At 44.0% G+C, this 24,288-nt stretch overlaps 1 protein-coding gene across 1 annotated transcript; it reads right to left on the reverse strand.

The window, feature by feature from the left end:
- Window positions 1–336: 336 nt before the first annotated feature.
- Window positions 337–9,319, reverse strand: LOC146189693 (uncharacterized). The gene is made up of 8 exons (XM_084604462.1): window positions 9,188–9,319; window positions 7,836–8,429; window positions 7,217–7,377; window positions 6,242–6,377; window positions 5,620–5,715; window positions 3,178–3,309; window positions 3,001–3,105; window positions 337–1,304 (listed from the first exon to the last, which is right to left on the reverse strand). Exons 2-8 carry the CDS (start codon window positions 8,407–8,409, stop codon window positions 1,126–1,128), a joined length of 1,383 nt encoding a protein of 460 aa, XP_084460588.1. The 5' UTR covers window positions 8,410–8,429; window positions 9,188–9,319; the 3' UTR covers window positions 337–1,125.
- Between the last annotated feature and the right edge of the window lie 14,969 nt (window positions 9,320–24,288).

Raw genomic sequence — 24,288 nt, forward strand, 5'->3', positions numbered from 1 at the left:
AGATATAGCGAAATGAATGACATTATGAGTACTACGAGTAAGCTAATCAATGACAAATAGAATGAGATGTCCTCATATGCAGAAACTATGCCACATAACAAAATAGTCATCACAGTGAAATCTCTTGGATGGGAAATAAGACAATCTTCGAAAGTGAAGACAAAAATACACACTGCACTGAATGAAAGACAACAGTGGTTGCTGGTGCTTCCTCTTGTCAGCTGTAGAATTTGTGTTAGAAAGCGTCCACAGTCACTCTTTCTACACACGAACAATGTTGGAAAACTCCTTTTTTAAACATCCTTGAAGCATGCATTTAGTGCAGAGACGACAGAAAAAAAAAAAAAAAAAAAAAGTCATTTCTGTACAGTGTGGCTCAGCGTTACCTTTAGAGTGAATTTCTGACGTTTTGAGGTCAAAGTCTGGCTTGTCAGAGACAAGCGCGTAAGTGGCAGAGGTTTCCAGCTGAATTCTGAAGCACAGGGATTTTCCTGAAACGTGTAGGACGTGCAGGGAAATGGTTATGTCCAGGCCTATTGTTTATGCATTGACAGTTCCAAATTAAGAGCACAATTAAATTTTCGTTTGCAGCTAAATAATTGATGTAGTCAGATCATTGCATGGCCATCAACTTAAAGAAATGCTGAAATGGTTTATTTGTTGTGATCAAATAGCTGCCTCCTATTAGAACACAATGTCACAACTCTGGGAGCAGAATAATCAGTCCTTTTTTTTTTTGCTTGTACGAACGCAGCCAATAGTAAGAAATAGTTATTGGCATAACCTTCAATACAACTCTGACATCTCTGCTCCCATACAAAGTAGCAAATTTCTTGTTTTGACGGAAAGGTTTCACCCAAAAGAGTGCCGTCAACAGGATGCTCAATAAAGTGACAAACCTTGCCACCAGATGTCCTGGTATTCCGAGTCAACAAATACAGCAGTGTTTAGCAGGTGATTCATTAAACGGAGGTTAGTTTACTCACATAGACTCAAATATATATAGTATAAAATGTGTATGTTCGATCCCAACTTTAAAATCCTTTTAGCTGTTTTTGAGGTGCTTTTTATCAACATCTGTAGAACGCAATGGCAAGCTCGCTTGAGGTAGGTGCTTCACAGTGCTTATGAGGTACACAGTCCATTTAGCAGGGCAATTTCAACACCGTAGTCAGTTTCTGGAGTTTCAAGTATCATTGGGAGGTGATCAAGCCTTGGGTCATTCATGATTCGGCGGAATCCATCCAGGCCGATGTTGCCCCGACCAATGTTTTCGTGGCGGTCCAAATGGCTTCCAACTTTTCCTGGAAAACACCAAGAAATTAATTGGAGAGGCGTGAATCTATGTACATTTTTTTATGTTTTGCATGCGTTTTCAGGAACTGATTTGCTGGCCTATTTGAATGTGGCACATTATCTGAGATCACCCAGTTTTTATGCGCAAATCGTGTTGCACACACCGTTACAAGTCATCACTGATTGAGGTATGTTTACGGCACAACTCATGCATGATGTGCACCCTCACCTTCCTCCCCGATGCTTCCTACTTAGTGTGAAGGCAACCCTATTTAACTCCTGCCAATGATGAACGTATTGCCTAAACGAAGCCAAGCCCTCTTGTCGAAGTGGGCAATGTACTGAGGCTGGCCCTCAATCCTTGTTTAACTTGCTCTATGTTTTATCTTCTAAACACCAAGCCATCATAAACAGAAAACATTTCAGAAAAAAGAGTTCAGTAAACTGGAAGGCACTCTACTACACACGAACAAACTTCCATTTTGCTACCTTCTTCAGTATATAAACTGGAAATATGCAGCGTATGTGTAATATCCTTTCCAAAGACAGCCTCAACATAGAGTGAAAAAGGTTCCTTGGACAACCTGATTCAAGCTTATAGGGCGCTGATTCATTTGCAGCCTTTGTGGCAAAAATTTGATTTTTGAATAATCAATGCACTGCCTAGAACTATAGCAGACAGGCAAGGTGTTTTGCATTGGTATTTACAAAGTTCAAGGACAAAGATGTGCAGTTCTTGTAACAATTCCCCTGTATTACCAGATCTCCTTATACTTTGCCTCCCCTGCCTACCATAAAAAAAAAGTGAGGGGGGGGGGGGGGTGGAACAGATCACATGCTCACTTTACCAGTATGCAAGGCCTAAGGGTGAATGCATGGGTCTTGACATATGCAATTGAAATCAAGAGCTGTTTCATTTTCTATAGCTTTAAGCTTACTGAATCCAGTACTAAGGCCCTCATTAATCTGAACTTAAAAAAAAAAGAGAATAATGATTTTAGTTTGAATTATCATATTGACATGACGAAGAATAAATGTGATTTTCTTCAAAGTTACCTATGTATACACAGAGTATTTTGCAATTATTTTCATTGCAAATATACTTAAAAGATTTGCACAATATGGAATGAGTGAAATGCACTGATATGTTTGCTCTTCCAGCATTCTCCAACTGGCTGCACAGAGGGAAAAACGTTATCAGTAATGTACAGGTTTCCAAGTAGAGTGAGGTCACATTATTCAGGACATCAGTGGACTGGAAAAATACCCGATCCATCAAATGGGTATAATAAAAAAAATAATGCGCACCACAGCAAAATTTAGTTATTAAAATCAACAAGGGCCGTCTGCTTCTGAGTGAGAACTGCCGCGGTAATGAAGATTTTTCAAAATGCTGTCTTGCTAAAAGTAGAACTGCTCCAAAATAGTAAACGGTATCTTTCTCAGGCAGGCACGACGCAACGTAGATGCAGTTTTATCACCAGCAGCAGCGTTCACATAAAGAGGTATCGCCACAACGATCCAGCAGTTCGTGATAAGCACCACTCGCATTTTTCGCGCAGGGATTCCACATTAGCACCTGAACAGTGAGACCCATTACTCCCCCCCCCCCCCCCCCCCCTGATCCCCAATATTATAAAACATGTGCACAAGCGCATGCACTGACATAACCAAAGTTTAAAAATAACATTACAAAAGTCTTACCCTTTGAATCATTCAAGTGGAGAGCCTTCAGGTACGAGAGACCAATAATAGATTCAAAGTCACTCATCATCTTCTCAAAGCCATCTTGCGTTGCCAAGTCATAGCCTGGAATTGAAGCACGTGACAAATCCGTCAGTAGCACCAAGATGGCACGCAGCTGTAAATCAGGTCACTGACCAGCAGCAAAGGCATGGCATGTATCCAAGCAGACACCAATCCGGGACTTGTCTTTCACCCGGTCTATAATCCCACGCAGCTCATGGAAGTCACCGCCAATTGTGTGTCCTTGCTTGCACATGTTTTCAACGACTGAAACAAATAATACCGGCCATTGCGTCACAGTTAGACTGGGAATTGCCAAGCTATTCCTTAAGATGCTGTGCACATGTTCTATACATAACACTACAGCTCAAAAGCAATAAACCAGAACTGTCAAGGTCGAAGAATAAAATACTTTGCTCACATGTAAGGGTTGGCAAATTTCTTTTTCTACACATTTTGGCATGTAACATAGAGTGATCAAAATAAGAGGTGATGTTCTCACTGAATTTGGTCAAATTTGTGACACATCAACCTTTGAGCCAGTGGTCAAAGCTCATGATATATGTTACTGACATATTCTGAGAAACACTGTATTATTGTGTTAACAACTTACAAGCAACCCCTTCCTCTTTTAAACTTAAGGATATTGTATATTTTTATTGAAGGAACTCAAAAAGCATGTTTCTTAGGCAGAAGACCTAACTCCAAAGTCAGTAGAGTTCTTTAAGAATGGCGGCATAATTTTTTAAAAATATAATTTTCTTCACAGCTAAAGCGCAGTGTATAAATCAGTGGCGCAAAATTTAGGTGCTGCTGTTTCTTTTAGTGAGGATCTGTTTTTTGTTTTTTCTGAACTGTAACAGTGAAAAAGATACTGAATCTGCCTGCCAATAAGATCATGCCAGCGCATATGAAGAGGAAGCTGAACATGTGTGAGAAAGGTTGCACAGGCAGTAAGAGATGGCTCCTCCTCTAAGAGTGCCTCATTTCTTGCATGAATTAAAAAAGGTCGCTCATCACAAAAAACCTGCCTCATTGATTTGCACGGTGCGAGGAACAATCGGCAATTACACACATTTATTTTAATGTGATGCTTGTGTTCCTTTTACCACGAAACCCTACTGCCGTGAGATATAAAATGCTCCGACTGGTCCAAAGAGTGACGCCATCACAGAGGTCACATGATCAGAAAGGACCTATCGCAGAGAGCCACCCATAAGAATAAAAAAACTGACCCCCTAAACAACCTGCAAAATCTGGAGTCCCACTTTCTGGTCACACCAAAATCATGTCACCATGGGACAAAACGCCCCGATTAGTTCATGGAGGTTACATGACCGCGAAGGACCATTTGCAGAGCACCATTGACAGGAGCCAAATTCAAAAAAGGCCCCTTCGCCCAAATGAAGAATTGGGATTTCTACCCTCAACTCGACCATCGATGGGTGTTGGGTGATGTGCTGACATGAATTCAGCAATGAAACTGACGTAAACGCATGCAACTGAGAACTCGAATTCTAGCTCGAATGATTGCAAAGCTGTAAGAAGTGAAGGGAAGTTCCACATTGTTTCAACTATGAGGGCAAAAGTTGGCTGCAAAGTTCACAGCAGCATACTCAATTAGTGACTGTGTTTACTCATTCAACAAATGATGGCCATGTTTTAATAAAAAAAAGAGCCTACACTTACTGCAAGTGTCAATTTTACAAGCTAGAAAAGGCCAAGAAAGAAAAATACCGCAATCACAGTTATCGACGTTCTTCACAAGGAAACTCCGTTGACAGCAGTGCTGTTTTCTTGACGCAGAGGCTAGGCCGCACTACCGTTTACTTACAGCTAGTTATCATAATAATCCTTTTAGTTATCAGTGTGGTGAGCTCCAATGAAGTTGCAGGAAAATAACATCCCATTTTACAATGAAATTTTCTTTGTAGTAAATGAGTGTTTTGCTGCTAAACCAATGTCAACATAGCCACACAGAGCCAGAAGACTGATGGTAAAAATTTCATGTTCTCAGTACCAGTGAAAGGCTGCATTTCAAACCAAGCCTTAAATGATTTTCAGATTATACTTACACCTACAAGAATCCAACACAAAGATTGGTGAGGGAAAACAATAAAGAGGCTGATTGAAATGAAGAGAACATAGTAACTAAAAATGATATTTATCCTAACTTAACAACAGGATCCATAAAAAAAAAAAGAATACAGAACATCTAAGCATGTATGAACATTTACAGCATTTAAAGTGTAAGCAAAACTGACAAAAAAGAAAAAGAACATCACATGGGACATCAGTGGTTTAGGAAGACAAAAGTTTCCATCACACCACAAGCTAAAAATAAGACTCTCAGTAAAGTAACCTCCATATGCCCTCGTATAAAAAATTTCCTCAAATAAAGGCTCTCGTAAATTTCAAAGAATACAGCGTGCTCTTGTTACGCTTTGTATGTCCCGTTTTAAGTGTCAACATTTACAAAACATGGAAAACTAACTAGCGAAACACGAAGCTTTGATGAAGCCATGCTAGCTTACAGTCCTATAAAGCACTTGCAATAAAGCGCTCGCAATGCCCTACCTGATATCACATACGTCGTCTCCTTGTGTGCTTGGTTGATGCTCTCTGCAATTAGATCCATGCATGCTTCACGACTTATCGCACCACATGTTGAACCTGTATAAAAAAACGTCATGTTTATTTACGGCTGTTAAGGCAGTGCCAAGCTACTAATATTACAGACAGGCCTGAACAAAACCTAGATTATGACTGCAGATTGCAGAACAGATAGTATTAGACACTGGTTAGTGGTGGTCGACAGATTTTGTTTATGCATAAAACGGACACATTGCCCTTGTTGCTACATCTAGCTCACTTGCCTATGGAAGTGGTTAACCAATCAGGAAGGAGCCAAACCTCTAAGATGGCTTACACAATAAAGATCAGGCAAAGTTTGCCAATCAATGCCTTATTATGACAAGATCATGCCACAAGTTCCATTCAGGTATAGTAATGCAGTCTTAGCAACTCATGTCGTTAGCATGCAAATGCAGAAACGAAAGCAATTTTAGGTATGAACCTTGAGTTGCATATCCAGAAGACAAAATGAGAACACATGAGTTCACTTTTATTGCCTCTTTAGTTAAAACACAAAGCTTCTTTAAACCGTGCTGACTGCATGAGGCTGGTGTTATGATCGTACCGGGGTGAAAATTGTAGTAAACAAGGCCCAGCATCTCGCATCGCTTCAGCTCATCGACCAAGGTTTCTCGGCTTTTCTTCAAAACAACCGGATCTGGGGAACCACAGTTCAGCAAGTAAGATCCATGTGGCAGAATCTGTTTGGGTAAAAAAAAAAAAGAAACACACTGCTTGAGCCAGTCTTTTAGTTTCTATAAAAGCCAGTGCAATTATGCCTGCAAACTGTACACAGAAAAAAACATCGCATTTTATGTCCAAAGAAAGCATAATATGTTTGTGCAAGATTCACTATTAAAAAAAAAGTGGAGCAAGACTTTTCTACAGTACATTTATTATAGCTAACAGTCAAAGCTTATGTTTCAGAGTATGAAAAAGGACAACAGATATGCTGTACCAGTGACACAGATTAAAACTAGCAAGTTGGCACCAGGAAAAACATGCCCCCTTCACTACTTTCATTATATAGACTAACATGCTTGGTCTTGGCTCTGAAAAAGTGCAGCATGTTTATAATTGAGATATGCTGAGCCCGTTAATGACAGCTGCTTTCCTGGTGGTGTTATTGCCAGTGGTGACTTGCAGTCTTTTACTTTGGACAGACAGAAATGGCTGCTACAGGATACAAATGCTGTATATTGCACCAAAAGTCAGCTTCAGTGATGCATAAAATGCAATGCATAAAAAAAAAATCTTCACCGATGTCCATCAGAACATTACAAGCAACCTTTCAATACTTCTCTTGGTCATGCCTTTTCAAACCAGTCGTGCATGCAGCATGCATGTAGAAAACCCAAAAATAAATCTCCACTCCAAGAAAGGAAACCGCCAGTGCAAATTTTCTGCCAAAATAAAGTTTACAAACAAGAGATGACAAAAAAAAACAACCTATGATGACTTATTTAAAAACCAGCTGTCACAACGACTAAAAAATGATTTCCTTAGTCAAGCCTGAACGGAACGTAAAAAAGTGCCTTGCCTGATGAGGTGCAAAGTTGTGCTCTCGACAAGCATCGCGGAAGCGGTTGGCTGTCTCTTGTGTCAAAGGTTTGGCCGCCCACTGACGCTGCGACCGCAAGAAAAGTCCAAATGATAGAGCTCCCATCTCCACAGCTCTGCTCACGGCAAGCTCCAGCCCACCTGTAGGAGGAATCGTGACACAATCTCAAGCCTTAGGAAATATGAAATGGGTACAGACAGTGGGAGCTCAACGTCCTCTGTACATGGAGTTGCGTAATGCTAATTGTTCAACCAAACCATAGTGATGTTACCTCTGACCACCATGTCATGGAAAAATGACTCAGCAGGTAAGAACAGTGTTTAGCATGGAAGTTTGGATTCAAGAACATTTCACTGCTGCTCGGCAACCATGATGTAACGAAATGTACAATGCCACAAACTGCAGCTGCAGTAATTGAAAAGCTGCCAAAAACTCTGTCAAACATAATCAGTGCTCAGCACCCTGTGGTATAGAAAGCAGCATGACAAGGAGCCCTTTTAAAAACTTGGTACTGCTAATGAACATTTTGCAATGATAAACTGGAGTCCCTTGATGAAGTGGAGGCTAGCCATTACAGACATTACCACTGCAAACTTACCACTCACTGACATGTGGGCCCCAACAAACTTTGAGTTCTTGACCGTCATTTTCCTTGATGATTTGCTTGATGACTTTGTTGCATCTGTCTTCTTCCTCTTTGGTGACTCTACAACACCATCTACTGCGACAGGTGATGATGAACGCTTTACTGTGACTGCAGGACAAGGTGATGTTTTTGTTGCACTGGACACCATTTTTGAAGAGGCTTTTGCTGTGGATGGATTTTTTTTGCTTTTTATCTCTTGCGGTTCCTGCTTTATGTCATTGGCAAATCCATTGCTAGAAGACTTGTTGGCAATGCTAGGCACCTCCTTCTTCATACCGGTATCTCTTGTCAGCGGTTTTGCACCCTTGGCACCCTGTGGCTTGCGAGTTCTTGTTGCAAGAGCCGGCTTCTTAGATGATTTTCCTTCTGCAGTAAGAACCTTAGTGTGTGTGTCCTTAACTTGAGGAGGCTTTTTGTGGCCATTATGTGCAGTTGTCTTCTTTGGTGACTTCTTGTGAGGGGATGAGTGTGGTACCTTGGTGGGTGCAGTCTGTTTGCCAGACAGCCTAGTCTTCCTTGGGGACATCCTTGTGACAAATAATGCGCCTGCAAGGAGATGAAGAGAATGAGTACGCACGCATCTCTTTAAAAAGCTGAGGTCACGCACGTTACCAAAGTACACCTGCACTGGACATTGTACAAGACAGCACTGGAAGGTATGTGCGGGCCCAGAAGACGGGCAGTTTGAAACTAATGCGTTCCTGGTGAAAGTGACCAAGGAATTTGCAGTTCATTGTCCAGATTACGCACCATCAACGGAGAAACAATTTTCTGATCTTAACTCGGATAAACAAACGTGAATATGGCGCACCATACCTGCAGCCTTCTGGAGGGCAGGCGGCTAGAATGCTAGCTGTTAGCGAAGCCGAAATGGAATTAAAAGCTTTTTCATAAAGCTTAATATGCCCACCGCAAAAAATGACGTAGGTTATTCACCACAGCGCGCCCCTTCTCAACCAACGCACAAAACCAGAAAAAACCGGCTCGCCCTGGTAGCGCGCTCGGACGCGGCGTACGCCGGGACCCGCGCACCCATTGTGAAGTAGCAAAGAAAAAGAGGCTATCGCTGCGAACCGGGGTGGCGCTCTCGCACGCCGCTTTTTCGCCGGGCGGAAAACCGCGAGTTATGTCCGCTGCGCCAACAGTGGAACCAGCGTCCGCAAGGCCGCTCGCCGCGGCGGCGTGACCTTGCGCGTTTTCCAGCCCGTTCAAAACACACCGATCCGAGCGGCTGTCGAGAAGGTGCTAAAGCCCGGCGAGTAAGTGGCATAGGTAAACAGGTTGTAACAACAACACGGTCATACCAGAGGTGGCGGCAGCGTCTAGAGCGTATCAGTCAGTCCCTCGCAGGTCCTCAGATCATTCACGGTTGGCCCCAGAAGCGCATGCGGTTGAGACCTACGGCCCCTCTCCGTGCGCTTTCGCACAGAACCAGCACACAGCGCGGCATGTTTCGTTTATCGAAGCGGTGCCAGATGGCGCCACATCCCCATCAGCTTTGGTTCGGATCATCACCGGTTGCTGCTTGTGCACGTGTCTGTTTTCATTCCTGCCAGGTCGCTCCGTTTTAGCCCATTTGTGACCTTTTCCTCCTTCAAAGGCTGCTTATTCCCTAATCTTGTTACCTTTTCCAGCCGTGCCATCACGTAGTCGAACGTTGCTGTTTTTCCCTGGCAGAAGATAACACTGGAAACGGAAGCAAAGTCTGTTTAATCTTGCTTGTTCGAAGGGCATCATCGCAGATAGCTTAGCTTCAATCTGTACACAGTGTATCTCTCAGATTATGACTAAAGCCCAATGGCCCAGGATAGCGACAATATAAACAAAATTAAAATTGTGCTCGTATTTCACAGAGCTCTTACAAAATGGGTGGATATAACTAGTTAAATGTGCTGGCGCTGTGGAAGCGGGCCACGTTAAGGCCACGTGGGACGAATTCCACATGATTTTTCTTGCATGTGCCCGCTGTAGAGGTCGCGTGAACAATTAAGGTTTTTTGTATACCTGAAACATCGTAAGAAGAGGCTGGAAATGCATATGTGTGGCCATGGTGTGGCAAGTCGGAGCTCGAGATGACAATTACACAGTTGCATAATATCAGCTGTTGTGCTCACGGGAAAAAAAAAAAAAAATAAGTACTAAACTAAGGGTTCAGAGTATGGGTTTCGCGGCCGGCCTTCGTTGATTCTGCGATCTCCCAGGATTAAGAGAGAAGGGGGGGGGGGGGGGGGGGGTTGTCTCCCCACTACAAGTATATAAAGGCTTGGACATGAGCGAGAAGCGGGCATTTAGTGAAATGCTGATTGCCCAACTCAACAAGAGAAGGATGCTTACAGAACTAAAATGAAATAGAAACCAGGACAGGCCTCCATGCACAAGCAGCATCGCTTGATGTTAAAGGAGGGGGAAAGGGGAGGGGAGTCCTTGATTCAAAAAAGTTTTGAGAACCCGTGTACTGCACAAATGGACGGACTAATTGCCTGAGGCAAGGCTTAAAGTCAGGGGGGTCTAGGGGAGTCTGAGACCCCCCACCAGTATTTAGGAAGGGTCTGAGATCCGCGCGTTCGAAAATATAGGGACTGCATGAATATGATCGAAGCAAGCTGTCATCTTCTCTTTTCACTGGTTGTTGGAACATTTCTCTGTTGTTTCCGCAATTTGACAGTGAGTTTTAATAAGAACCATTAACATTCTTTGTACAACCTACGGCGAAGAAAAATAATTTCTCCCATTTGTATTAAACGATATGCGATCGAAGCAGGCCAGCATCGCTTTCTCTCTCACCCTCTTTATTTCCTTTTTCACCTGTTTTGGAATCAGTAGAGACCCCCCTCCGATGGGGCCAGACTTTAAGCTCTGGCCTGAGGGGACTGGTAGCGGCGGAAGACGCCCATGTATACAGCTTGATGCGGTGTCTCCTTCCAGCTTCTCAGCTGTTTGCCATATCGCGTGATTCTTTTAGCGTACCATCAGTTCTGTTTCGAGTGCTGTCACGTGGAGTGCGGCTCACGATGCTTGTTTCTGTATCCTTTAATCGTCATTGCTTCCTCGTGCTACTTCAGATATGCCGCGTAATCAAGGTTCGCCCTAAGTCTCCGGGCGCGTTAGGGACAACATTAAAAGTAGAGAAGCCTGGGTAACCCTGCTGCGAAGCCACGTCCCCGCTGACCAGCAAAAAGCCGTCCGCCTGGCGGCTGAGGCCGCGAATAACCAACATATTCGCCAGTCCTTAGTCGCGGAGGTTCCAGCCCCCGTTCCTCAGGCCTGCGTGCCAGGAGCGGGGAGTAGGGGGCCTCCTAAATCCGTGGAAATTAAAGTTTATTCATCATCATCATCGAAAAACTTCCGACCAAGGCTGTGAGGTTTCAGTGTGCGTTTTTGCCCCGGTACTTAACGCGAAATCATTACTATTTATGTCGGCACGTATAAGGACCAGCACAAGATCATTACATGCGCTCTCGTTCGGATAGCCCTCCAAGAGCTTTGCTTTGCTTTGTGAGGGCCCTCCGTGTATGGAGGGGGCTCTCAAGTGCCATGTAGGGGGCAACGCCCCCACCCTCTGTAATATTGGCAGTAAATGTTTCTACCACCACCGGTCGGGTGTATAAAACGTGCGTGCAGCCTTGAGGACGCTAAACAAAATTATATTAATAGAATAATTAGTTAATTAGAGCCAAAACGTAAAAATAAAATCAATTAGACGTCGAAATAGCCACACGACTAATGTAGACGTCCAGGGCATGTAATGTCATGCCAACCGGAAATGAATCTGTTTGAATGAGTCAAATAAATGCGGGATAGTGATCGGAAGGATGTAATGAGTATCAACTAATCAAATAAAAAATATAACAGCGTAAAAGAGTGAAAAAAACCAAACAAATTAGCATCAGGGCTATGGATATGTAGTGACGTCACAGCAATGCGATTGCCATGGGGACTGCCGCAGGTGACGTCAGGCGCAGTCTAGCACTCGTGACGTCATCGACACCCGGCTGCACCCCTCTTTACTTCAGGAAGGAGGTCGTTGACTGCCACCTTGACGTCACATCGCATCCTGGCAACGCGTGACGTCATGATATCCAGTGGCGCCCCTCTCCTACGCCAGTTGTTCTCTCGCCGCTTGAGGCGGATGACGCGGCGGTTATTGATGTGCTGCGTGGACAATGGACATGTTGGGGTGTAACAGTCCGGAGAACGTAACACAGAACTAACAGAACGCCGGACAGAGTGAGAAATAGAATCAAGAGAGATAAGAAGAGAGAGAAAAAAAAGAGGGGCAACCAGTGTTGAGAAGACGTCAATGCTTTCGAATTCCTCCAAAGCAGACACTACAGTGGTCTCGAATTTTTTTTTTTTTTTATAGAGAATCGCCAAGGGTAGCTGGCGGAAGCTACCCTTGGAAGCTAAATTTAGAGAAAACAGTATACATGAAGAAAATTAACAAAAAGGCTTCCTTCTCATTTCCTTACAATATTTCATCTCACCTTCTGACCGAAGTCAGCGAGTACAAGTATCTAGGAGTTACAATAACGAAAAACCTTAGCTGGAATAAACATGTATCAAACGTATGCTCCTCAGCCTTTCGTAAACTCTGCTTTCTTAGACATAAACTAAAACTTGCCCCACCTGAACTTAATAAAATTAACCTACTTTTCAATAATAAGGCTATCACTAGAATATGCGTGCACCGTCTGGGATCCCTACACTAAACGTAACATCGAGGCCCTTGAAATGATTCAACGCAAAGCCGTCCGTTTTATTTTTTCAAAGTATCGTGTAACTGACTCACCAACGATCCTCATGAGAACTCACGGTATTGAAACATTACAGCTGCGCCGGAAAATTCAAAGACTGAAACTACTTTTCTTACTAAAAAAACCATAAACTGTCTATGAATGCAGACCCCTTCCTTAAACCTAACACTACGCGCCAAACACGAAATCCTCATGCACAATCATTAACCCCTTACAGTGCTAGGATTAACGCCTTTAAATACTCATTTTTTCCACGCACCATTGAGGAGTGGAACAGGTGTCCGCCAGATCTTTTAACCAGAGCTGATTCTTTTGACTCAATGTTTTCTTCACAGCATTTAATTTGAGAGCCATTTATTTCTACGTTTACTTTTTGTATTTTGCATCTGAGCCTTGTATTTATTGTTGTATTTTGTGTTACAACTTGTATTTAACATTTTTCAATTTTGCTAATCCTGTTCTTTTTGCATATATTATGTATTCGCCCCTCCTGCTTGGGCCTACTGTAGGCCTGCAGTATGCTCTAAATAAATAAATAAATAAAATAAATAGTGACCTTGAGTGACGTAAATTGTGAACTACCCTTAGGGGCAATTCTTTATCGGCGACCACTGCTGCAAAGACCGTGCAGGCACTTTGTAGTGTAAGAAATCAAATGTTCTTTCCCCCGCACGATTCTTTGTGTGCAACGCTTGTTGTTAGTATACGTAGCCTATGTAGCCACCGGATGCGCACGCAATTCAGGTTCATATATTGAATTTTACTAGAGCATAGCTGGCTTAAAGGATGGTCGCACAGGGCGCCATTGAGATGAGCGCCGATCTGGCCTGCTGATGTCACGCATTACCTCCCCCATTATATCCCCCCCTCCCCCCATATATTCTCCATCACTCCAAAAAGGGTGAATGGGCGTTAGACACAAGTGTGACAGATACTGCGCCTTTCCCTTCCTGTGAACCAATTATTATTATTATTCCGGACACCGTCTGTGGAGCTGCCAGGATGTGCTACGGTCTAGGGAACGACTCCGAACAGATAGATCCACCTTACAACACTCAGTTGGCTTCGCCCGCCGAGGACAAAGCCGTAACTTTAAATACTTGGGTACGTATAGTTCACACACACACACACACACACACACACACACACACACACACACACACACACACACACACACACACACACACACACACACACACACACACACACACACACACACACACACACACACACACACACACACACACACACACACACACACACACACACACACACACACACACACACACACACACACACACACACACACACACACACACACACACACACACACACACACACACACACACACACACACACACACACACACACACACACACACACACACACACACACACACACACACACACACACACACACACACACACACACACACACACACACACACACACACACACACACACGCACGCACGCACGCACGCACACACACACACACACACACACACACACACACACACACACACACACACACACACACACACACACACACACACACACACACACACACACACACACCCCGCCGGGGTGGCGCAGTGGTTACGACGCTCGACCACTGTTCCCAAGGACGCGGGATCGAATCCCGGCCTTGGCGGCAGCTTTTCGGTGGAGGCGAAAAGCAAGGCGTCCGTGTGCTGTGCGATGTCAGTGCACGTTAAAGAACCCCAGGTGGTCGAAATTTCCGGAGTCCTCCACTACGGCGTCTCTCATAGCCTGAGTTGCTTTGGGACGTTAAACCCCACAAACCAAACACACACACACACACACACACACACACACACACACACACACACACACACACACACACACACACACACACACACACACACACACACACACACACACACACACACACACACACACACACACACACACACACACACACACACACACACACACACACACACACACACACACACACACACACACACACACACACACACACACACACACACACACACATATTGCAAGCTTGTATTGCTTCATAACACTTAGGCCCATGTTTTCGGAATTCTGTGTTTATAGTTATAATTCGTAGCATACATACAATCTTTTCCCTTTAATGTATTCTTGTAATGTATTGGTCATAGATTTTACACTGGCGGTGAGGTTATAGTTCCGAAGGATGAAACGTGCCGAGTTATTCTGAATTGGTTCGAGGGCGCTGATTAGGTTTTCAGTGAGGGGATTCCAAATGGACGCAGCATATTCCAACTTACTGCGAACTAAATATTTGCAGAGGATAAGTTTGAGTGAGGTGGGAGCAGAAAAAAAGTTACGACGAAGGTAGCCGAGAGCACGGTTGGCGTTGTTAATTACGGAAGTGATATGAAAATGCCAAGTTAGATCACTTGTTATGTGAACGCCTAAATAGCGGTATGAAGACACTTGTTCTATTCCAATGTTATTGAGATGATTAGGAGTGGGCTGGGTCGAAATGCGTGACACACGTAACAATTTACATTTGGATGTATTTAGTTGCAAGGAACACGTGGTACAGCACTCACAAATTCTATCAAGGTCATTTTTAAAAGGAAAAGTGTTGTTAGAGTCGTTAATTTCACGAAATATTACGCAGTCATCTGCAAATAAATTAATGTTAGAAAAAACGCAAATAGGGAGGACATTAATATAAATTAGAAACAGAGGGGCCCTAGGACACAGCCCTGATCGATCCCAGAGAGCACGGAAGTTGATGGAGAAGGAATGTTATTAGCTATTACAAACTGTGTTCGATTACAAGGAAAATATTGTAACCATGTTAAAACATTGGGGTGAAGATTTAGCTTGCTAAGTTTTAAAAAAAGTGTTTGTGATTGACCTTCTCGAAAGCCTTCGAAAAATATAAAAAAATACAGTCCGAACATGAACGACAATCGAGAATAGCGTGAAGTTTGTGCGTGAAGGGGAGTAATTGTGTCCCGCACGAGAATGATTTGCGAAAACCGTGTTGAGCGTCGGTGAAGAAGGAGTTAGATTAGTCATAAAGGCGTTACAGCTATGTTAATTAATCCCGAGAATAAAAAGTCTCGTGGACCCGATGGTCTTCCGTGAACAAATATCTCGATATTTCACTAACGTGTATAACTTGTCCTTGTCCATAGCTATTATACCACCTGACTGGCGTAAACTCAAGTTGTTCCGATTCTTACAGAAAGGGACTTTCAACTAGTTGCCAATTTCCCCTTTTCTCTAACGAACAATTGTTATAACTTGTTAAAGCAGGTCATATTTTACGCATAGTAAGGTTTTAAAAGACCGGGAAATTTTGTCAGTTTATCAGCATGGATTTATGAGAAGGATGCCAGCTCTTATCTAACATGTATCCGCAGTGCAAGAATTTCTAATAGTGTCGGATGCCTCCGGATAAAAAGATGTCTTAATTTTTTACTTCAATAAATCTTTTGACAAGGTGCGTCACTAAAATCTGCTGTTTAAACTGTAAACATTATAACTTCCCTCCTCATGACTCATGAATTTGGGCCGATCTTAAAGAGAGGCATCGATTTGTATTGATCCATGATTCTTGTTCAGACACGTGACTTCAAGGGTACCTCAAGGCAGTGTCTTGGGCTTCTGATATCTCTTGTGTGTATGAGCGACCTAGCAGATATTCTTGAAAATGATATAAAGTGATCATGACTACTTGGTATTACAAAAATCTCTAGTAGCAATCGCAGACTGGTGAGAGCGCTGGGTCATGGATATTAATCAAGTTAAAACCATATTGTAACGAATCACAAGAAAACCACCCAGAACACATGTATTTTATATTTTATATAGAAGTAGAGGTTTATAAATATAACGGAATAACCATAATTAACGAACTTACTGTATCCTTGTTATCTCTGACATCTGCTCATATGCAATAAAAATTATGTTTATTAAGATAGGAGGAGGAAACAACTTTATTGAGCGCATTACTAAGCGCCAATAATGTCCTGGGCAATCTTAGAAACCAGAATTTGGTTGTACGAAGCTTGTGTTAGGTACCGTCTGAATATGAAAAAAATATTGGATACGCTAAATAAAGACACAGCTCAACAGGAACATGTGCAGAGAAATGTAGTTCGTTTTATTTGTGGTAAATATAGAAGGAAAGGTTATTCTAAATAGGAATTTACAGCTCTCAGCAAAAAGAGGGAAAGTTAGCCGTCTAAGTAGCATGTCTAGAAGTCTAAAGCAGATATTCTGGACTATTTGAAATTGGCGAGTACAAGAACATTTCATGAACATGTTCATTCATTGGCCCTAAATTTAGACAAGAACCAGAGTTTTTGAGTAGTTTTTTTTATTATTAAACGTTGTCGTGGAGCGGAGTTGTCTTCTACCGTGTTTATGTAAATCCAAGTATTTCGTGAAGGACTGGATGATGTATTACATGGCCCCTAGTATCGTTGTTCTGATGACTTGTATTTGATGTCTGTTATAGCATTGCAGTTTTGTAGCTGATGGTTTTATGTCTTTAATATTTTTAACTCAACGCCCCTCCTGCTGGAACCAAAGCTATGGCGTGGAAGTTGGTACAAAAATAAATAAATTGGTTGGGTTACGGTGTTTAACGTCCCATGACCACTCAGGCTATGAGCGATGCCGTAGTGGAGGGCTCTGGAAATTTCGACCACCTGGGGTCCTTTAATATGCACTGAAATCGCACAGCACAGGGGCGCCTTGCTTTTTGCCTCCATCGAAAAGCAGCTGCCGCTGCCGGGATTTGATCTCGCAGTCGCTACTGTACAACAACTTCGGGGCAAAAGAAAAATATGTTTGAAGCTCTATAGGTTTGCATCTACTCTGTGCCGAGCTGCTGACCTACGGCCAGGGCTCCAGGCTTATTCAGAGACATGCACAGGGCCAGCTTAGACGCAATTATCATCTGTAATATGCTCTCCCGACTTTTCCTTCATGCTTGCAGACTGTTTGTATAGGTGGGGTGCTCATTGTTACTCCCTATATCGCCGCCGAATTCGAGGAGACCTCAGCCATTCTTTATAAACATAGCTGGGAACTCTGACATCAGTGATAAATGGGACAGCCCCAACCTATGAAACCACCCTCACCCGATTCCCGTCTTGAAACCCAGTTCAGAACCATTCTATTTCGCGGGAAAACTGGCTCCCTACATCACCTCGTCCTCTTCGCACGTACCAGGGAGCTATTTTTCTCCACCGTGCATGTGCTTTGTAGTTCAGGGAAGGGCTGTATAAAACTGAGCATTACGGCTAAACAACAAAGGTGACTTTTAACTTCGAAAAAAAAAAAAATGCTGCTGATCCCTAACTGCAATAGCACACACGAAGCATTCTCGTGAGGCTGGCACCCCCCACCCCCTCCCCCCCCCCCCCCCCCATAAAAAAAAAAAAGAAAGTGGTCAGCATTCGAATATATATTTTTGTGCGAAAGAAAGTGAAGCCGAAACACGTTTTTTTTTTGTCTGGTGCCAGTAACATCTGAGTAATTACGGAATTCGCTCCGAATTGAAACTCTTCCAGTGGGTTGTTCGTCAAAGCGAACAAAGCAAAGAAAAAATTTAATTGTAGCATTTAAAGATACAATTTATGCAGTGCAACTTGGACGCTCACGCTCGGTTGTGTTGAGCGAAGAAATAAACAAGTCACACTTCGTTTTTCTGCGTTTGTAGAGCAGCAGCGGAAGAACGCTATCGGAGGTCCTAAAGCCCAAATAGGTCCTCTTGCTCAACGTGCTCATGTGTGTCACCTTGCCGTGTTCAGCAGGCACACTGAGGTTGTGTGCGAGCGTTTCATCGCTACATTTCCATACCGACGTATTATGCCACCGAATCTACAATGTCCAGGACACAGCGCAGCTGTACAGATTAAAAAAGTCTACCTTCCTCTTAGTTCTGACAGAGCAGTTGCTTACGCGAAGGTGCTAGTCTTCTTAAACCACCCGTACCCAGCACTCGTATATTCAAGCTGGTTCATTACTTGGGCACGCAGACACCAACTGCGTATAGGGAGCTTGCATGGAGCGATGCATGCTGGGTAATCCGCCATGATGTCGCTGGCAGCAGACAGCGGGCAGCGCAGCCAGGCCGAATTGAGCAAGTGCCTTGTCGTTTTCGGTGGTCCACCGAGCAAACACGCGAATTTTCGTGCGCTTGCTCTTACGTGCATGCAATTGTCGGCAGATTCCTGAGGAACGTACGCGTCGACGCTGTGTCCTAAAAATCGGGAGCGCTGTGGAGAAATGCAAAGCAGTGCGACGCGGACCTGTTCAAGCTACGCTTCTTCAAGCGCGAACGACTGACTGCACTATGCGTCTGCATCTGGCTGCCCGTCGACATCGCCAATATTCATGATTTCAGTTCTAGCGAGTAGTTGGATACCTGCCTGGATTGGCTTCGATCTCACATGTGTTGGCCTTGCGAGCCATTCGCGTCGGCGTCGCTAGACGAATCACTTACCTTCTCGCCCTCGTGCAGACGTATTTTTGAAATCGTGAAGAACCCGCAGTCAGCCTGTTCGATCGCGCCAGCATCGTTTGCGTGCACTACGCGACCATGCAGACGATCTGTGGCAGTGCCGTGCTGCGTCGTCTGCTGCCAACGACATCATCATGGCGGATTACCCAGCATGCATCGCTTCATACAAGCTATAGGTCGTCATCAGCAAGCACGGTGACAGGTCTCACGATACGTCCCGTGATTGATGCCGTGAGTGCCTCCCTCCTGTGAGCGGTTGGCGCAGTGTGCAGCGAGTTGTCTCGTACCTGCCTTCGATGACAGGCAGATATACCTTCAAGCGGGCGGTGTGCTTTACTGTTATACTCTGCAGGATCTTGTGGCGGGGCGAAGGCGTGGGCAGCCACGATTTCTTGCCACTACCAAAAGCGCATTAGTCACTACCTTATTGCCCTGGAAATACTCCCTGGTCAGTGTCACTCTCTCTGCACACCCGGTCCAGCTCGTGCTCAAGCGCCACCCATTTGAATTAGGTGATCGATTGCAGCCGCCGCATACTTAGAGCGTGACCTCTACTCTTCGCACTGCAACTCCCAAGGCCATACACTTGCACGTTTGACCTTGAGCCGAGAGACGCCGTAATAGAAGGCTCCTGAAGTTTAGACTACCTGTGTTTCTTTAACGTGCACTGACCACGATATAAGGCGTTGGACTTAACAACTGTTTTTCTGGCGCTTGGTTGCTCATGCAGTCTCGCCGTGGATGAAGTGCGTGCCGATCCATCGCCGCCAAGACGGTGGGGACGGCCGGTCCATGTCTGTCAACGGTGCGGCGCAGGCTGATGTATAGTCAGGCTTAACATAGCTTACACTAGGATAACTATAGGTTTATCCTGTGTAAACCTCCGCCTTTTTTATCTTGTGATGAGGATAGCATGCAGCCCGTACTCTTCCGTACGTTCCCCAAGAGAAAACATCTATCTGGTTTAGGCCGCAAATTCGCGAAAATAAATGGCAGAGGAGCTGCGATGACAACACATGCTTTGACTGTTGCGCAGCGCAAAGGCGACTGCGAGATTACGATTAACTGGCTTAGACAGCATTGATCCAGCGGCGACGAATGAAGTGTCGTTTACTCGAACGCTCATGTACTGACCATGCGCTACTGCGTTGCACAAAGCCGCCTACCGGCTTATTCATCCATTTATTTCACTTGTGTGGACGGTAGTGAAGTATGCTAGTTTTTTTTATGACTGAGATGGAAAGCGAAACTAATTGGGCACTTGGGAAACAACAGTGCCGTCATATCTGACCTCAACTGGTAACTTTTCGTATATTTCAATTGTCAATAGTTTTAATATGCTCACTGTTTTTATTTGCCATATGATGGCCATGTTACGTAAATTCCTAAAAACGAATACTTGTCCTGCAGGATCCATAAATCAAAATTGTCGTAGTTTTTCATCTTCAGTAAAATTAATGATATACCAAGTGCCGCTCGCTTTCTGTATATATTATCGCAACTTGCTGCATGAAGTCCGCAGCCTGTGTGTATACATACAATCCACAGGGCAAAGATTTGGCTGAAGAAAAAAAAAATCACTACGTATTCCGCCTCTTGTACATAGTTGACAGGCGCAAGAAACGTAAGATGAGCAAGATACGTGCACGTGTAGCGCAAGTATATATATAAAAAAAGCGGTAAAATAAAAGCGTTCGCAAAATTGTACCATGTTCAGCAATATCGAAAAGAAATACTTCGCAGCCAGTAGGCTTAGGCAGTCAACAAAGTGTGGAATTTCAGTTTTTATGCATTTATAAACCGCGGAATGTGTACCCGAAATTGCGCTATTTTCATTCATTACGGGACACAACAGTTTAGTCAAACATAAATAAATAATAATTAGCACAGATGAGGGCTGGGAACAATTTTGAAAGTTATAGCATATAAAATACATCCCCTCCATGCCATTTCAAGAGCACAAAATCTTAAGTCAACAATCGTACAGATACAACCTGTTGCAGCGATTTTATTATGACTAAAGAAAGAATAACAGAGCCATGACAAGAATTGCAACGTGCACCGAACACTATTCTGGCGCCATAAAGCAAACCTATAAATATTGGCTAGTAACTTAAACTCCGCAAAAAATATGGACTTGAAGTGCTTCGCCATAGCTCATATTACCAAACAACTCTTGAAACAGCAGGCATAATTATGTCAAACGTAATACGCAGGTTTCTATTTCTTGCTGCTACGCTTCCTTCGAAATAAATGTTTTGCAATCCTACCAGCGGCTGACAAAGCAGGCCAGCAGAAGAAATAGGACGAAGTATATGCTGATCGAAAGGTCGCTTGTTCGATCTTGGCTACGGTGGCCGTATTTACCGCAGGTGGTTCAACAGATTCACAGCCTTCCATATTATGACGCCACCTAGCGAAGCTTCTGAAAGTTCAACCTTGGGACCATAATTTCAAATTTGTTCCGAAAAAAATTTTATTTCTGGACAAAGCACCGCAGCGCGTACAAGGCATCACATGACGAATACATCAGATGAACTTCCGCAGGGCAGCAACCGACGCTTCTGCCGCATATCATCAAGAAATCGTGGCCCGTATGCTCACAACCACGGCCGCTTTTTCGACTCAGCAGTTTTCGACTGACTCCTCATACCCTCCTTTGGTAAACGCCAATGTCCGGGATATCGTCATACCTCGGGGCAGAACTGCGCTCATGAATCAGCGCAGTTTAATAATTTCAAGTGTGCTAATTTACAAATCAACCATGAAAGATGGCTTGGCTAAGGAAAATAAAAAGAAGATATAAGCGGTTACGTATTTTTATAGCTTGCATATCGCATGGCTATTTGTCTGATATCACCGGACAAGGTCACTGCTCTCTTCAGTGGCCGCAATGTGAATTTAACTTAGGGCTGTATGAGTCGAATGAGTTTTTCGAGAAGATTACAACTTTTGCATTGACACTTTTTCTCTCAAGCCAATAATTAAAAAAATAGCTAATTCGTGTTTGCTAATTGATCAACTGTAGTGAACTAAAAAAATACTGGAGGTTAGCATAGGCGACTCTGAACATCTCTGAATTTGTTTCACTGTGGTAGGCCAAACCGTATTTTTTAAAATCTTGGTCCAAGTTAACTGGGACACCTGATTGTTTTCTTGAGATCGTTGTCAAGTTATCACGCATACGCATTATTTGCATATCAGTATACAAGCATTAGATATCACCCTAACCGTAACGAACAGGCTAAAACTGTTCGACGTTTACACCGCAGACTTACAAAATAAATGCGTATCTAAAACGCGGCTGGCAGCTTTTTTTTTTCTTTTCATTTAAAACGACACGTGTGTTCCAGCTTACTGATGGACATTGTAAAGAGCTGAACGCCCGCCATCCCGATAAAGTTGTTGGGCGGAAGACGTTCTACTTGCAATATTTATGTAACTTCTACGCTGTAGACAGCGGAGGAAGACTTGTTCCTTGCATGAGAGCAGTGTGGATGAAGCGGATGCGTTCGGCAGAATACTGGCCACCGCGTACACATGTTTGCACACGAGTAGCGATTAAACGCCCCATCAGAGACGCGAAGGCGTGTCTGTGTTCGAATCCCGTGCTTTTCAGAGCGTCAAAGGTAAACCACACCCCTGCCCTAGCCAGTGCTACAGGGTCGCCGTAGCCAGCCACTCGTTATTTCTTTCGTTTGTGAGTTTCCGAGAGGCGTGCTGCAGCGGGTGCACACAAGTGGACGTAGTCATCTTTCATTTTTCCTCCTCGGCACGTGCAATGCAGAGTCGTTCGAGCGCGAATAAGTGGACCACTGGGATATATGCTCATCTTAGCGTGGCCTGCCTCCATCAATCAGTGGCAGCGCCACCACGTGCGGTCAACCGAATTTTCAAGGCCATATTAGCAGACGACGCGCAAGACCACGCGTTGCATCGTCTGCTGCCTGGGCCGCACCATGCAGACGACCGGGCAACCGCATCTATGAAAAACAGGAAAATGAAAGTTAAGTTTTTCGCATAGTTTTTGCTTGCTAAGCAACCCTGACCAGAGAGGGGTAACATTTTGTGTACTTTTTTGTTAAATGCTTTGCGAGGTTCGGCTGAATTGTCTGGGTTATTTTCATTGCCCACCTCCCTCGGAGCCTCGCTCCGAATCGTCTGCTGGAACCATGCCGCGTACGTTGTATCCATTCGTCGCGGTCGGTGATCTCCAGTTTTCCCTGCTCAGCCGAGTTTCCTATGGTTTTCCCATCCCATTTTCTCTTTTTGCTTTATTTTTTTCTTTGTTCTAGGCTAAGGCGGTGGTGGAGAAACAACGCCCCCTTGCGACGGTGTACACGCCCCCAACGACCACTGATTGTCGTCTGGTCACCGCAGACCCAAGTTCACGGCGGAATCGGTGGCGCAACCTGTTGAATAATAACCGTAGCGCAACTTCGTGCCGCACCATTTCGCCACTAAGGTCACCAGCCCAAGAGTCCAGCGTGGCGGGAATGCCGCAGCTCGATGGGGCTTCCGGTCGTCCGAGACAGACGATGGTTACCATATTGTTACGTAAATGATGCAAGACGTCATTTGATGTAAGGCGACTGCCGCACAGACGCACCATATCTGGTGCGGCTGTGTGGTAGTGTGCAGAAACCGCGGGTCATACGAGCTTCTCAAAGTTGTCCAGACGACAGAAAAGAGGCACAACTGTTGTTGCGCCTTCTTGGAGAATATTTCATACGCCAGGGGAATGCCAGGAAGCGTGAACTTTGTCTTCGGCTTGGCTGCTGTTGGCCAAAAAAAGTTACGGATTTACTACTTAGCCGTAATGTAGTGTATTACATGCGCTAGACTACGAAAAAAAAAAAAAAAAAAAGGAACGACTAGAAGTGGTTAACTGTATCAATACTGATGAAATGCGAGAACAAATACTTCTGGTTTATATCAATGATAAGTGCATTAATGATTCTTCGCAACTTCAGTCCAAATTATGAATTTTGATTTTTCTTTTCTTCTTTCTTATTTTTACACTGTTAACCACTGCTATTACGACACAAATTAATTGCTGATCCCCTTTTAACCATCAGTCCATTTTATCACAATGACTTTTATTATAGCAAACCGTTTACCTATTTGAGTTTATCAATTATTCACTCTT

Source organism: Amblyomma maculatum, chromosome 5 (genome assembly GCF_055883805.1).
Source record: "Amblyomma maculatum isolate TAMU_Amacu chromosome 5, ASM5588380v1, whole genome shotgun sequence".
Classification (NCBI taxonomy): domain Eukaryota; kingdom Metazoa; phylum Arthropoda; class Arachnida; order Ixodida; family Ixodidae; genus Amblyomma; species Amblyomma maculatum.

What these genes read in the sequence shown, in the direction of transcription:
- LOC146189693 (XM_084604462.1), bottom strand. Translation starts at nt 8,409, where the DNA reads ATGTCCCCAAGGAAGACTAGGCTGTCTGGCAAACAGACTGCACCCACC. An exon ending in GACGACGTATGTGATATCAG is followed by an intron (nt 3,310 to 5,619) that starts GTAGGGCATTGC and finishes TATTTGTTTCAG; the next exon opens with TCGTTGAAAACATGTGCAAG. An exon ending in ATGCCATGCCTTTGCTGCTG is followed by an intron (nt 3,106 to 3,177) that starts GTCAGTGACCTG and finishes CTTCAATTCCAG; the next exon opens with GCTATGACTTGGCAACGCAA.